This window comes from Myxocyprinus asiaticus, chromosome 1 (assembly GCF_019703515.2).
Source record: "Myxocyprinus asiaticus isolate MX2 ecotype Aquarium Trade chromosome 1, UBuf_Myxa_2, whole genome shotgun sequence".
In the NCBI taxonomy this organism is placed as follows: domain Eukaryota; kingdom Metazoa; phylum Chordata; class Actinopteri; order Cypriniformes; family Catostomidae; genus Myxocyprinus; species Myxocyprinus asiaticus.
In genome coordinates, this window is record NC_059344.1 from 5,279,442 (window position 1) to 5,295,485 (window position 16,044).

The 16,044-nt window shown below is 39.1% G+C and overlaps 1 protein-coding gene across 8 annotated transcripts in view; it reads right to left on the reverse strand.

The window, feature by feature from the left end:
• Positions 1–150: 150 nt before the first annotated feature.
• Positions 151–16,044, reverse strand: part of LOC127441630 (RAS guanyl-releasing protein 2-like) — an 83,723-nt gene continuing 67,829 nt past the window's right edge. For 4 of the 8 annotated variants that reach the window (XM_051699288.1, XM_051699273.1, XM_051699263.1 and 1 more), the window contains 4 exons: positions 11,275–11,311; positions 9,037–9,195; positions 8,550–8,612; positions 151–8,235 (listed from right to left, as the gene is read on the reverse strand). In XM_051699288.1, coding sequence (XP_051555248.1) covers positions 8,554–8,612; positions 9,037–9,195; positions 11,275–11,311 — 255 coding nt within the window. In that variant the 3' untranslated portion in view covers positions 151–8,235; positions 8,550–8,553. The remainder of the gene's footprint in view (positions 8,236–8,549; positions 8,613–9,036; positions 9,196–11,274; positions 11,312–16,044) is intronic. The other 4 variants (XM_051699281.1, XM_051699250.1, XM_051699305.1 and 1 more) reach the window with 3 other exon arrangements.

The following is a 16,044-nucleotide window of genomic DNA, read 5'->3' on the forward strand; positions in this document are numbered from 1 at the left end:
CCCTCATGCCATTCCAAATGTCTGTCTGACTTTCTTCTGCTGAACACAAATTAAGATTTTTAGAAGAATATTTCAGCTCTGTTGGTCCATACAATGCAAGTGAATGGTGACCAGAACTTTCAGTCTCCAAAAAGCACATAACGGCAGCATAAAAGTAATCCATAACTTCAGAAGTTTTCGCCCCAATTTATTTTTTTTTGTACCAAATTTTACTTAACAACAGAGACGTGGCACATTCAGAAAGTACTTTCACACTTTCAGAAATCAGAATTTATGTATTGTTATAAATATATTTGAAGAATAATCTCTAATATTCTGGGTGGGTTTGGGTCTAATTTGGGTGGGCCATGCCCACCCCGGCCTACTCTTGGCTACGCCACTGATAACTATCGCCAAGCGACTAACAAGCGACTGCATACAAATGCAAATATTTGTTATTCCAGTACAGAATTCTGAATTGAGTTGAAAAAGAGGGAAATAAAGAGTTGTTACATGATATCAAAGATAGAGACAGGCTCGTATAGCTTTTATGTTGTTATAGCAATATTTATGTTTCTAATATGTCAGTAACAAATGCCTACACATTAAAACAATATAGTTGGATAAGAATACTATGTTCATTCACCATGGAAATACATTGCAAAAAAAACAAAAAAACAATTATCTTACAGAAAAAACATGTTTCAGTGCATAATTTTAAAACCACAGATTTTCTCACATGTAAAATTAATTATCATTCTAAATACAGCACCTTCCCTCAAATAGTATTATTTTCTTCAATATAAAAATACTGTACATGCAAAAACAAAACATTTTACAAACAGCATTGGATATTTGAAAAGAACATCTCAGTTAATTTGCATACAATCAGGAAAACATGAAATACATGCCAACTTTGAACTACATGACGTATATCCTAGACTAGTATTGAGAGTTTCTCAGACATTGACTTCAGTTATTAGAATTTGTAAGTCTTGGAAATCACTTCATTTCAACAGCTAATGCTACAACACATAATAATACCAATGAAGCTCTAAAAACACACACAACGGAGAGATAATGTTCTGCATTTGTAACTGAAACATGGACCAAAAAGCATTTCACATTTGTTTTGAACGGGACATTCCGCCTCTTTTGAACTTCAGAACAACAAGACCTTCTTGTGATCTTAAAAAGATTGTTGACCCAAAAATGACAATTCCAAGAACATGATATCGGCTATATTTCAGGCACAAACACGCGCACCAGACCTATCCCACCATGACAGTTTACGCTGAAATTCAGCCACAACTGCTCTTGTGAAGTCCTGCTCTAGTTTAGTGGCATTCTTACAAAAATAACTTATTAACAGGGGCGTGCACAGTCATTTTGAGGGGTTGGGGCTCTAAAGCTTTTTGAGGGGCAGTCGCTTCAAAATTGTCAGTCAACGGAGGGTGTGCGTGACCTCAATTTCTTTTTCGCTATAGTTATGTTTTTAGCCCTGTGTTACGTTTTAATGCTTAAAACTGAAGTATGTCATTTCTGCGCCACTAGCGCCACCGAATGGAACTGCAAAAATTAACTTTGTCTTCAAAACAGCTTTCTGGTCAAACAAAGAGATAGTCCATTGGTTGAGTAAAGGCCGATTTATACTTCTGCGTCGAACCTACGGCGTAGCCTGATGTGCACCTCTTCAAAAATGTAACTGCGCGTCGCGATGATGCACACCACAACAGCTGTGATTGGTCCACTTTAACCAGAGACCGCCCCCCAGGATGATAACAAGGATGTCTGTGGTAGCGTCACATTTTATCCAAGTTTATTTTAATATCTGTGCATCATATCACATTGTATTTGGATTTGTGACTATTAAGGCAATTGTCTCAATAGAGAGCATCTGCTGTTTTTTTTTTTTTTCTGTTTTTCATGAAGTTACAAGCAAATCACGACAAAATATATCTGTTTATAGCTTATAAACTCTAAAAGCTTTTTTCTCCGGGCCTTTACTAGATATTCATTTGATATGTGAGTGAAATAATATGTTTTGTATTCTACTCGCGAACTTTCCGATCGGCACAATGATTTGAACGTATGTTTGACAGTATGTGTACAGTAAATAATCATATTTCATAAGTTATGGAAACGGAATACTTCTAATTTGCAGCTAATTAAAAAGCAGCTGGTAAGAGTTGGTTATACTGCCTGCATATATATACTGTATCCAAGTCTTTAAAACGACACCCATTTTGTGTTATTCAGGCGAGTATTTTTTAATTAATTTAACAATTTCTTTTTAAACACGGAACGTCTAAAGTACGCCAAAATATGTTTATAGGCCTATTATTATTTAAGCTATGTACCTACATATCAACAAGTTCACTTTTGGCACTTTTCCACTGCACGTTACGGTTCGACTCGACTTGACTCTGCTCGCTTTACTTTTCTGAGCTTGCTTTTCCACTGCAGTTTAGTGCCGCCTCAACGTGGGTGGCATTATAGGCTGACTGTCATAGTTGCACCACCTCTACTGCCGTCATCATCTTAAACATTACTGACCATAAACAATAACACGACCGCTAGCTGTTAGCTACTAGCTCATTGTGCTGCATAAAGCAGTTGTTGTGTGGTGATTTTACACAAGTGTAACAGTTAAATTGGCCTGGTTGTTTTAGAAGCAAGCTTTCCAGTAGCTGGTCAACTAAATAAAGTGAAGCTTTCAAGCAGAATATAGAGTAAATGTAACAAAACGTACGATCCTCCATCGTGGACTCCAACAACACCGAGTCCAGGGCACTCTCCCTCCCATTGCTCGCCAGTCTATTGCCATAGATAGCGTCCATTTGGTCGAACCACTTCCACTTTCTTCTGTTTGAACCACTCCGGCTGTTGTGGTCCTTGATGGTTCTGTAGTCACTTTTACGTTTTTTTAACTTTTCTCTACACTGTTGGTAGGTCCGGTGGTAGCCGTGTGCAGCCAACAACTGAGACACTTCCTGAAAGACTTTTTCGTTTCGCGTCTTTTCGTTCGTCGCTAACGAGAGGAATGTCTGCACCTCGTTTATTGACCACGGCGTGGTTGCGCACAGCCATTTCTTTTTACAATTCGAAAGTTGCGTGAACAAATGATATTGCTGTCGCTTTTGCTAAACTTTAAAACTAGCGGGTTGATGTCCCATGTCGCAAATCCAGTGACGCTAGTAGTGAAGATTCTGACCAATCAGTGATCTGCAGGGTTTTGACGTCACATTTAGTATCGGCTCGGCTCGCTTGGAACCTCGACCGAGGTGGTACTAAAAAAGTATCAGGTACCAGGTACTATCCACAGTGGAAAACCCCCAAAAAAGCGAACAGAGTCGAGTCGAGTTGAGCTGTACCGTGCAGTGGAAAAGCCCCATTAGTTTGAACTCATTTTTGATGCTACAATAATTGAATAAATACTTTTGAACCCATAAATTGCATTGCTTCCATTGCTTTTATTTATTTTTGAAACATACAGTTAGCATTTTGGCAGTGTTCTCACAGAACAATGCAGACACACCAGTGCAGAACTATAAATGCAAACCAACACGTTGGCCACTACGTGGAGCCTACATAGGTTCGACGCATAAGTATAAATCAGCCTTAAGGCCCAAACATACTCTACGTAAGTACGTGAACGCAGACACATCTTGCTACGCAAGCTCAATTTCACGCATCGTTGCGTTGCGATGTGTCAGAGCAAAATTCATAACCTAACGCAAGTACATGCTGTATTCTCAGCGTTGCCGCAAGGGGCGCTACAGCAGATTTTCTTTTTCAATCAACAACTGTCATGGCGGAGCAGCAATTTGAGGCTTGTCGAACAAGTTTGATTATACAAACATATTTTTCTGTCATCTTTTTAGCAAATACAAAAGCACTCTCCTCAACTGTCAACATGTTGACTCCACCAAATCCGGTTTCGTGGCACCTAAAAAACTCCTTCGCCCCCTTGTGATCCAAGGTTTTTAACCGATAGAGCAACGCAAGAGTGCACGTAATGTATGTACAACGAGACCACGCTTTGGCCATGAGTTGGCGAAGCGCTCGTGTTTGCGTGCTTGCGTTAAGTATGTTTGGGCCCTTAACATTGTGGGGGTGGGTTGACGCTAAGTTCACACATCCTCCGTGAGCGTGGCGTGAGCGAGGCGCGAGTAGGTTGGTCGTGTTGGACGTTCAGATTGGCCACGTCTCTTCTGCGAGAAACAACAGTGCCTCTGTGCAGGAAATAAAGTTATCTATGGAGTCCTACAGCAAATTGTTTTCTTTAATAAGGTCATAATAAGCTGAGGTTATTGCTGCTTCAAGGACAACAGTGGGCAGTCACGTGCACTTCATCTCTATCAACACACTTTTTCGTGATTGGTTAATGTTGTGTCTACAGTTGTGCTCAAAATTTTACATACCCTTGGAGAATTGGTAATATATGTACCATTTTTAAAGAAAACATGAGTGAGCAGGCAAAACACATTTCTTTTATTTCTTATGGGATTCATATTCAACTGTAGGTTATAACAGAATGGCACAATCATAAAACAAAATATGGCAACAAAGAAAAAAATCAAATGACCCCTGTTCAAAAGTCTGCATACACTTAGTTCTTAATACTGTGTATTGCCCCCTTTAGCATCAATGACAGTGTGCAGTCTTTTGTAATAGTTGTCTATGAGGCCCCAAATTCTTGCAGGTGGTATAGCTGCCCATTCGTCTTGGCAAAATGCCTCCAGGTCATGCAAAGTCTTTGGTTGTCTTGCATGAACCGCACATTTGAGATCTCCCCAGAGTGGCTCGATGATATTAAGGTCAGGAGACTGTGATGGCCACTCCAGAACCTTCACCTTTTTCTGCTGTAACCACTGGAGGGTCAAATTGGCCTTGTGCTTAGGGTCATTGTCATGCGTCCCATGTGCAGCTTTCGTGCAGAAGAATGCAAATCGTCTGCCAGTATTTTCTGTTAACATGCTGCATTCAACTTGCCATCAATTTTCACAAGATCCCCTGTGCATTTAGAGCTCACACACCCCCAAAACATCAGTGAGCCACCACCATGCTTCACAGTGGGGATGGTATTCTTTTCACTATAGGCCTTGTTGACCCTTCTCCAAATATAGTGCTTATGGTTGTGACCATAAAGCTCTATTTTGGTCTCGTCACTCCAAATTACAGTGTGCCAGAAGCTGTGAGGCGTGTCAAGGTGTTGTCAGGCATATTGTAACCAGGCTTTTTTGTGGCATTGGCGCAGTAAAGGCTTCTTTCTGGCAACTCGACCATGCAGCTCATTTTTGTTCAAGTATCGTCGTATTGTGCTCCTTGAAACAACCACACCATCTTTTTCCAGAGCAGTTTGTATTTCTCCTGAGGTTACCTGTGGGTTTTTCTTTGTATCCCGAACAATTCTTCTGGCAGTTGTGGCTGAAATCTTTCTTGGTCTACCTGACCTTGGCTTGGAATCAAGAGATCCCCGAATTTTCCACTTCTTAATAAGTGATTGAAATGTACTGACTGGCATTTTCAAGGCTTTTGAATTCTATATCCTTTTCCATCTTTATAAAGTTCCATTACCTTGTTACGCAGATCTTTTGACAGTTCTTTTCTGCTCCCCATGGCTCAGTATCTAGCCTGCTCAGTGCATCCACGTGAGAGCTAACAAACTCATTGACTATTTATACACAGACACTAATTGCAATTTAAAAAGCCACAGGTGTGGGAAATTAACCTTTAATTGCCATTTAAGCCTGTGTGTGTCACCTTGTGTGTCTGTAACAAGACCAAACATTCAAGGGTATGTAAACTTTTGATCAGGGCCATTTAGGTGATTTCTGTTAACATGATTTAAAAAGGAGCCAAACAACTGTGATAATAAATGGCTTCATATGATCACTATCCTTTTTTGCATGATCAGTCATATTTTCAAAATCAATGCCAAAATTTCACAATTTCTGTCAGGGTATGCAAACTTTTGAGCACAACTGTATACTGTACACCTGTATATACACAGAATGGCAAAAGGTCTGGCAGTTTATTAATTCTTTCCTTTATTAAGTTATTTTATTGAGTTTACTTGCATGCAGACATATAAATTGTAGTGTACTATAGGTTTGATTTGAATAATTTTGATTTGATTTTGTGTCTTTTCTAGAATCTCCTGATTATTTTAGTGTTGTACTGCACCCAGAGCTGCTGAGCTCAGCGTGAGCCACGTGGCAAAAATAGGCTCAACGCCGAAACTATCTGCTCACTGCCTCGTCTGGGACGTGTCACCTCATGACTCACGCTTGCAGTGTAAACGGTGTAATCTGTTAATATGGGCGCCAAAATGAAAATGCGCCGATCACGCCTCGCTCACGGAGGATGTGTGAACCCGGCGTAAGCGGATCACTCAAAACAAACAGAGAAAATTTCAGAGTGCTAAAGAAATGCAGTGTTTACAGTTTTTGAGAAAATTAACCTGTGGCTTACTTATAGTCTCTGCATATTAAGAAAAAGTTGCATACTGAAGCTTTAACTAAAATGAATGACCCTTTTATTAATGGAGAAGGTTGGCCTGTTAATGTATCAAAATATAAGACTTAATAAGTTGTCAAAATTTGATTAAATGAGTTGTATTCATAGTTATTTTCCAAAATATGATAAAGACGAAAATCTTAATAGTGGGATAATTTGCACTATATAGAAAAATGTTAATAAATAAATAAAAATAAACCTCAGTTTAGGTTACATTAACTGGATCAAAAATGTAATTTTGGATACAAAATAAATAAATAATGCGCACTGATTTAATTAAAAATTATTTTTATGGAGTACAAGGAGGTTTGGTTCAATATAAAAAAAATAAAATTCGTTACGTTAATTATTGAGCCAATATGAATAAAGGATATTAAAATCATGTTTGACTTTATGCAAACTTTATGCATTAGAATATTGATTATGCGTGATTGATTTGCATATCATCACAGAAACATTCTGTGTCTCAGTTGCCTCCGCTTCTGAGATAGTCAGCGCACACATCTTGTCACGTGGCTCGATGTGCATGACACCACGGAGACTCATAGCATGTGGAGGCTCATGCTACTCTCCACGATCCACGCTCAACTTACCATGCGCCCCACTGAGATCGAGAACCACTAATAGCAACCACGAAGAGGTTAGCCCATGTGATTTTACCCTCCCTAGCAACCGGGCCAATTTGGTTGCTTAGGAGACCTGGCTGGAGTCACACAGCACACCCTGGATTCGTACTCGCGATTCCAGGGGTGGTAGTCAGTGTCAATACTTGCAAACTAAATGTTTTTAATTTAAAGTGCGTTTGTTTCCTTAGTCACGCACACCTGTGTCTGTTGCGAGAGTGCATGCATAATTTGAATTACTGTCTGTAACACTTAGGGTATTATTATAGTCAATATAATATTGATGCATTTTTACACCTCTACATTCTATTATTAAGCATAAAAAAACACCATTTAATTTAGGTGTTCAAGCTTTTAATTTGGGTGGCATTTGCACACCTTTGAACACCTGTAGCTACACCACTGCCCCGTCAGAGGGGCAACTCAGTAAAAGAGCAGAGGCTCGAACCCCTAGAGATATCCCATCTGCATGTGCCTGCTTATTACAGCAGTAATTCTTATTTTAATAAACCTTTAGGAAACACAGTAAGGTTGTATTTGTTGTTGTAGATCTTAACATTAGTAAATTAACATTTAATCAAGATGAATGTTGTAAAAATAGTTAATTAATAGTTCATGATAACTAATGCATTAACTACTGCAATGTTAACTAATAGAACCTTATTGTATAGTTTTACTAACATTTCTCAGGACATCTCAGAACACAGCCACCTTCTTTAACTTTTTTGACTATTTTTCTTTTCTATGCTTTTTTATTATTTTTTTTTTATTTAAAAAAGCAATTCAAGGAGCCTGGAGAAATATGCATGTAATGATACATCATAGAATTATGTCTGTGATTATATTCAGATGCAGAAGTGAAGAGGTGATCAGAAGTTGCAGGTTTAATCCAGCTGATGGCAGCATCTCATGATAATCATGTGTCGGGCTGTAACGGTCATTGAACAGCCTGTCCCACAATCTGGCACTTGACTCTGATTAGCTTCGATTTTCTCTTCAGTATTGTTGACGTGAAGGTGTGTTTGGAAGAATTTGCCATTTGGAAGAATTTGCCCTTAAATCAAGTTACTCTTTGCTGACATACTGACAGTTTGTGAATGCAGATAAAAATCTGTAATGAGCATCATAAAAATTAACAATACTATATTTTGCAATGACAAACAAATGTAATTAAGTTGAAGGAATAGTACTATAGGTTTAGAACAACATGAGGGTCAGTAAATGATGGGAACTTTAATTTTTGGGTTAGCATTTCCTTTAAGCAATTAAATAGATTACAGTATTTTTACAGTCATTTTCAAATGTCTCCATACTAGGAACACACTTTTTACTGTGAATAATGTCTTCAAAGAAAAAAATGTGCTACATTCAACTGTTTTTTAATTTAATTTTTATTTTATGTGGTATTGCAGAACTTTGGTTTACCTGTTTAAAGGTGAGAGTCAAACACTCCCTGTTCAACTGCCTCAATGTCCTCCTCTGTGATCACTGAAAACCAATGAACAAACAGGGAGACACAGAGAGAGAGTCAAAAACAGCTGATCTAAGTTCTTACATGCAGTGTGAATATGTGTGTGTGGGCGGGTTTGGGTGGTTTACGAGGGCATTTTTTTAGGTTACAAACTGGTAATTACAAAGGGAAATTATGCTATAAATGTGGTTTATGAGGACATTTTTAGTGTCCCCATAATTCAAATTACTTAAAAAACATACTAAACAATGTTTTTTTGAAAATGTAAAAATGCAGGAATTTTTTTTGTGAGTGTAAGGTTTAGGGGTAGGGTTAGGGTTAGGGGATTGAATCTACAGTTCGTACAGTATAAAAATCATTATGTCTATGGAGAGTCCTCATAAGGATAGCCGCACCAGCATGTGTGTGTGTGTGTGTGTGTGTGTGTGTGTGTGTGTGTACCTGTGTTCTGCATGTTTGACTGAGCGCTGCTGGCCTGAGGAAAGCTGTGGGATCTGGACTGTAATAATGGCGGCTTCTCGTGACTGATGCTCTTCGTTCTTTTACGGCATTCGACCACCAGACGAGCACGACATGCTTTATGACAGTTCACTCCACAAACTGAGAAAGAGACAGAAAGGGGGGGTGGGGGGAGGGAGTAGTAAGAAAGTGGAGATGTGGGAGAAAAAGGAATGGGGGTAAAACACATATGCTTACACACAAACAGATGAAAATTGAAAAATCATTCAGAGATGGCAGGGGTTTTTTTTCTCTCCCCTTTTCTCCCCAATTTGGAATGCTCAATTCCCAATGCGCTCTAAGAGTACGTTTACACGACAACGATGTACTAAAAACTGAAACGTTTTTCCTTTGCGTTTTTGAAAAGTTTCGCGTACAGACGACAACGTTGTCAAAATGATCCCCGTTCACACGGATCCGTGAAAACGACTAAAAACGCTGTATTATGCATGCCAGGCCAGTAGTTGGCGATGTCACTTTGTAAAGAAACACCACGCCTGCACACATAAGCATTCTTCCATAGAGCGGTGAATACAAACAATGAAGATGGCGATCACTGCTCGTAGTAGTAATGCAGTAAATCGACACTTTGCTGGAGAAGCGTCAATAAACTCAAAATCTTGAGCAGCACAAAAACAGTCTTGTAGTCCGCCATTGTAGTTTTGAATGTCTCGCGTGTTGTTTTGAAGTACTTGCGCGCATGCCTATAGACTGAACACATAATACGCATGTGCATTCAAAAATTCGGAGACGATAACGGCATCATTTTCAAAAACTTGCACTTTGAAACCCGTTTTCAAAAGTTTGCATTTTCAGGCCCCAAAACGGCATTGTCATGTAAACGAACAGCCAAAACGCATAAAACGTTTTCCGTTTTTAGTTGAAAACGTTGTTGTGTAAATGGCTCCTAAGTCCTCGTGGTCGCGTAGTGACTCGCCTCAATCCGGGTGGTGGAGGATGAATCTCAGTTGCCTCCGCGTCTGAGACCGTCAATCCACGCATCGTATCACGTGGCCTGTTGAGCGCGTTACCACGGAGACGTAGTGCCTGTGGAGGCTTCACGGTATTCTCCGTGGCATCCACGCACAACTCACCACGCGCCCCATCGAGAGCAAGAACCACATTATAGCGACCATGAGGAGGTTACCCCATGTGACTCTACCCTCCCTAGAAACCAGGCCAATTTGGTAGCTTAGGAGACCTGGCTGGAGTCACTCAGCACGCCCTGGATTCGAACTTGTGACTCCAGGGGTGGTGGTCAGCATCAATACTCGCTGAGCTACCCAGGCCCCCAGAGATGGCATTTTTAAGTAGCCTATTCAGAATATTTTGCCTGTAAAAAATATTTCATGCAACCGATTTAAATATTCTGCTTATCACAACATCATAGTGCCAACAAACTCTAAATGCAACTCTTCAAATCTCCACAAAATGAGGTTTCATCACATTCCTAGTAAAAACATTCAGTCAGTGAACCAGACAATTAGTGCATAGCAAACAGGGTTGCAACTACCACAAATATCCATGATCGACAGTAGTTAACGTTAATGAATAGAATACAACAAGCATACTTTTTCCCTCACAGCTGTTAATTTGTATAGAGTTTAGCGTTACATGTGTTATAAATGTATTATAACTCTAAACACATGAGAAAGAGGTAGGTTTAGTTAAGTGCATCAGTAATCACTGTCTCGGTTTGCCTGTCTGCTAAGTGCAAAATGCAATATGAAAAAAAAAAAAACAATGTTGTGTTTTGTCAAAATTTTAATACACTAAATATTAGAATAACAGACTTTATACTATCTGCTATACAACACTGTATGTGTGGTATCGATGTTACTATATGTTTAAGTAAGAAAAATGCCCTTATCCTGTGTACTGTCCTGTGAGTTCTGTCATCACATGATCACATGCTCTCATTTCTTATGAACACTTTGACCACAGAAGGGAATCCTACTTTATTGTGACCTAAATGTTGTGGATTACCACCCAATCTAGAATCTTTTGTGGATTATAAAGGTTTGGACAAATTATTGGTGTATATATATATATATATATATATATATATATAATTTTTTTAAATGTTTTTTTTTATTTTATTTGAAGTTTTATTTGGTCAACCCTACATTTTTAGTGTGACTTAAGTGTCCAAATCCCTTTAGTTTATCCCTAAACTCTTACCTTTGCACTTGTATCCTTGTTTATACAAGCCCCATATCTGAAAAAGAGGGATACACATATTTGTGTTAGTTTTTAAAAGAGAAGAAAATGCACAGAGGAATAGGTGGAAAATAGTACAAAGAAATGACATGAAAAGAGAGAATCACAGCAGGTAAACAATAGATAAAAGGAGAGTCCACAATATCACAAACACACAACATCAAAGGGTTCACACATGCCTCTTTCTCGCTCTCTTTCTCTCTCACACACACACAGGTCAAGATCTGAAGTGTCACACACACGCACTGAGCTCGTTTACATGTACACTAGAAAGCTGTTTTTGCGAGAAAGCTGCTTAAGAGTAGAAAGCGGCGTTCCCGTTTACATGCAATGTGTTAACGGCTTTCTCTTTAGTTCCGTATACATGCGACTATTTTGCCCTCGACAGAGCACTTGTATTAAAATGATTGGGAGAAACTGGAACACCCATAGATAGTATTTGATTACATCATCAAACATGCCCCCATCACCATTTTGGATGGAGACACCGGCAGAAACAAGATACATTTAAATAAAGAAATTTGAAACATTGTGAGTGCGAAAATCATTTAAAGGAATAGTTCACCCAAGAATTACAAAGTTCTCTTGTTATTCACTTACCTTGATGCCATCCCAGATGTGTATGACCATCTTTCTTCAGCAGAACACAAATGAAGATTTTTAGAAGAAGATGGAACTCTGTCAGGTCCTTATAATGCAAGTAAACAGGTGCCAGCACTCTGACGGTCCAAAAGTCACATTTATGCAGCATAAAAGTAATCCACACAACTCCAGTCGATCAATGAATGTCTTCTGAAGCAAATCGATATGTTTGTGTAAAAAATAAATCGATAATTAAAATGTTTTAACTTTTAAAATGCGCTTCCTGTCAGCAGTTGACGCATCATGTAGCTGTTGCGTGATGTAAGTGTGTTGGCGAGTTTATGCAAGAATTCGGAAGCGGCGCTAATTTACAACAGAAGAACGGACGTCACGTGAGAGTTCGGCCATTTCAAACAGCATCAAAGCCCTGGAGGAAAGCACCGATTTAAAGTTAAAAACTTCTTAAAGATGTGAAAAATTTTATATATGCAAATGCTACTCTATACAAATAAAGACATAAAAGATATTACTGGGTCTGGCCGATGTGAGCTCAAAATAATGGTTGATTATTTCTGTTGAAATATCACTTTTATGTTTCTCTGGGTCAGCACCTGCTGGTGTTGTTTAAAACACTTGTGCCAATTCTTAGAAAAGTAATCTTTGTGTCCAATTTGTTTTCATAATTTTTTGAAAAACCTGTAGCATGTACTACAAAAAAAAAAAAAAACTTTAAAAATGTCATGTTGTCAAGTAAAGACGCTGACTACCACCCCTTGAGTCGCGAGTTCGAATCCAGGGCATGCTGAGTAACTCCAGCCAGGTCTCCTAAATGACCAAATTGGTTGCTAGGGAGGGTAGAGTCACATGAGGTAACCTCCTCGTGGTCGCTATAATGTGGTTCTCGCTCTCGGTGGGGCGCGTGGTGAGTTGTGCATGGATGCCACGGAGAATAGCGTGAAGCCTCCACACGCACTACGTCTCTGCGGTAACGCGCTCAACAAACCACGTGATAAGATGCGCGGATTGACGGTCTCAGACGCGGAGGCAACTGAGATTTGTCCTCCGCCACCCGGATTGAGGCGAATCACTACGCCACCATGAGGACTTAGAATGCATTGGGGATTGGGCATTCCAAATGGGGGAGAAAAATATTTTCATGTTGTGTAGCATAAAATAAAAATAATTATAATACTATCTTTGCACCTTGAATACATTGATTTTTTTAGTAAAAAATATCTGCAAGTTTTCTCAGGGATACACCACATGACCTGAACAAAATTAGCCTTTTCATAAAAATGTCAAAATAAATTTTATCAGATGTTTTTTAAACTTCACGCTCAGTCTTGAGGGTCTCAAGGTGTCTGCCCTGTTTTATGTTTATTTATTGTCAACATAAACAACAAAATGGCTACCTACTGTACATGGTGGTTACACCACATGACATTGATTTGGTGGACAAAAGAGTTTTAAAAATGAAAACATTTTTTGAAAATATGCTCATTATAGAAAAGGTGTATTCAAGTAAACATTTTGTGCAAAAAGTTGTTCTACACACAAAAGCGTTTTATGGGCGTACCCCTGAACATTGTTTCAGTTAAAATCATATAGCCTGCATGTTGTAACTTTACACTTGTCATAGCAATATCTTACCTTCTTTTCTCTTCTTTTTAAAGAAAGACAAAAGATTTCCTTTTACTGTTCTCTTGGTCACAAATTCCGTATAACTTTTGAAAACAACACATCGCTAAACTCCGACACACCTGTTTGCCGGTGCTTTCAGAAAACTGCCACCTTTTTGCGATGGATAGAGAGCTTGCGTGCTCATGGTTGCGTGCACACTGGCAAAATATTTCCAAATTACGTAAGTGTAAAGATCTTATTGCGGGATTTCACCACTCGAAATCTAATTCTGGTCGGCTAATCGACAATTTTTAAAGTCTGTTATTTATCAAACGTAGAGAATTAAACATTTTTCTTACTGATTAGTTCTATGTAATACACGACACAATTGATCTAAAGGGGATGGTAAGGGGGATGGTGGTTTTACAAGGGGGATGGTTTTTGGTATTTCTTGCAACAAGGGGGATAGCATCCCCTCGCATCCCCCCTCAACTCGAGCCCTGGTCACACTTGCAGACTGTTTTGCTGAGATCTCGCTCTCTTCAGTCGGAGGTATGACACAATTAATGATACAAAATGGTGGAGTGGTGACAAACATACCAACTCACTGCAAATATATCTCTCTGATTCAGTCACATGAACCTCACCAAAATAACAACAAGAGTACCAGGTGAGCATAAACTATTACAAAAAAGAGTGATTTAGGATGTGATTCATGGAGTAACTTTATCTTGTGAAAGTGTGTGATTGTGTATTTATCCCCTTGAGGCTTGCCATAGAATGTGTCTGTCCATATGCAGCCTTCAGTGAGTAAAGAAATTATGTTCTACAAAAAATGTTGTGGCTCCGCTTTCGGATGTCATTTTAGTTCAGGAGAAAAGGGCAGGAAAAACGCTTGGTGACAGAATCACTGAGGATTACGATCAGCTCACCGTAAATCTTATCTTCTAAAGTCTCTCAAGTCGTTAGACGACGAGCACAAGTCTAAATATATGATGCCAAAGCCTTCCTGACACTTTACAAAAGAATTCTCTTTCATTCATAATAATCATTAAAGGGAAACAACCCCCTTGTGAATTTAGTTCTTCATTTATGTCATTTATCGTTTATAAAAACACTGTCCTGTACGTTCTAATATATATAACGAAAGTGCATGATAGCGTCATTATTCAACGATGTTGTTCATTAATAGCAGCTGCTTTTAAATGTGCAACCACGTAATTGTGCCCCGCGTTCATGTTCACGATATACTGATTCACGACATAGGGAGCGAGATAAGACACACCGTATGTGTGTTAAACCGTTCAATGTTAATGCCTAAAGCAGCATAAGGAAAACGGCGTTCACATTTATATGATATTTCAGAATGCCGCTTCCTACAAAAACTCTGGAATAAACTGTTTTCAGTCCCACTTTATTAGGTGTCTTTAACTACTATGTACTAACAATAAAATACATAAAATACATTGTACTTATTGTGTAACTCCATGTAGTTCTGCAAATTCTCAAAAGATTCACATTTGCTCCTACTGAGGCTGAGATACGGATAGGTTTAGGGGAAGCGTTGGGGTAGGGTTAGGTTACACAACTACAAACCACACAATGCTATAACTAACCAATAAATCAAAGCAAAAGTTTCTGGAATTGTACATCATAAACCCAATGGGTGGCGCAGGGGGTGGGCTACCGGGGCCCAAGCCCCGAATGTTTTTTTGGTTTTTTTCGGGGTTTTTTTCTCCATGATGTCAAAGGTACCACTGCTTCGGTTTCAAGTTGATACTAAAATATAAATATATTTTAATATTAAGTAATATATGGTATGGTACATACTGTATATTAGGGCTGTTGATTTAACGTGTTAATAACACATAAAAAAAATGAACACAAATAATCATACACCTGACCTGTACTTAAATTCCTTAACTAATCTTCCTATCATCGAAAGCAGTTCAAGCTTGATGTTCCACCTTGATGCATCCAATGTAGAAATACAATTAAGGATTTAGGAGTTAGATCACGGACTGTTCAAAATGGTCACTAGCCTTAATTCCTTCCCCTAATTTTATAAATAATGTTACAATTCTTTAAGTCTTGTTTATTTTAATGGGTTTTGTAAAGCATGCATCCAGAGCACATGACCTTCTGCAACGCCCATATTCAGACACCAGACACTCCCACCTAAATAATTACAGATCCCAATACTCTCAAAACAGTACATAACATCCCATGTTAAAAAAATTTAACATTATTTAGAAAATGAATCCAGAGGGGCCTGGGTAGCTCAGCAAGTAAAGACGCTGACTACCACACCTGGAGTCACAAGTTCAAATCCAGGGCATGCTGAGTGACTCCAGTCAGGCTTCCTAAGCAACCAGTTGGCCCGGTTGCTAGGGTGGGTAGAGTCAGGTTGGGTTAACCTCCTCATGGTCGCTACAGTGTGGTTCTCACTCTCGGTGGGGCGCGGTGAGTTGTGCGTGGATGCCGCGGAGAATAGCATGAGCCTCCACACACGCTAGGTCTCCGCGGTAA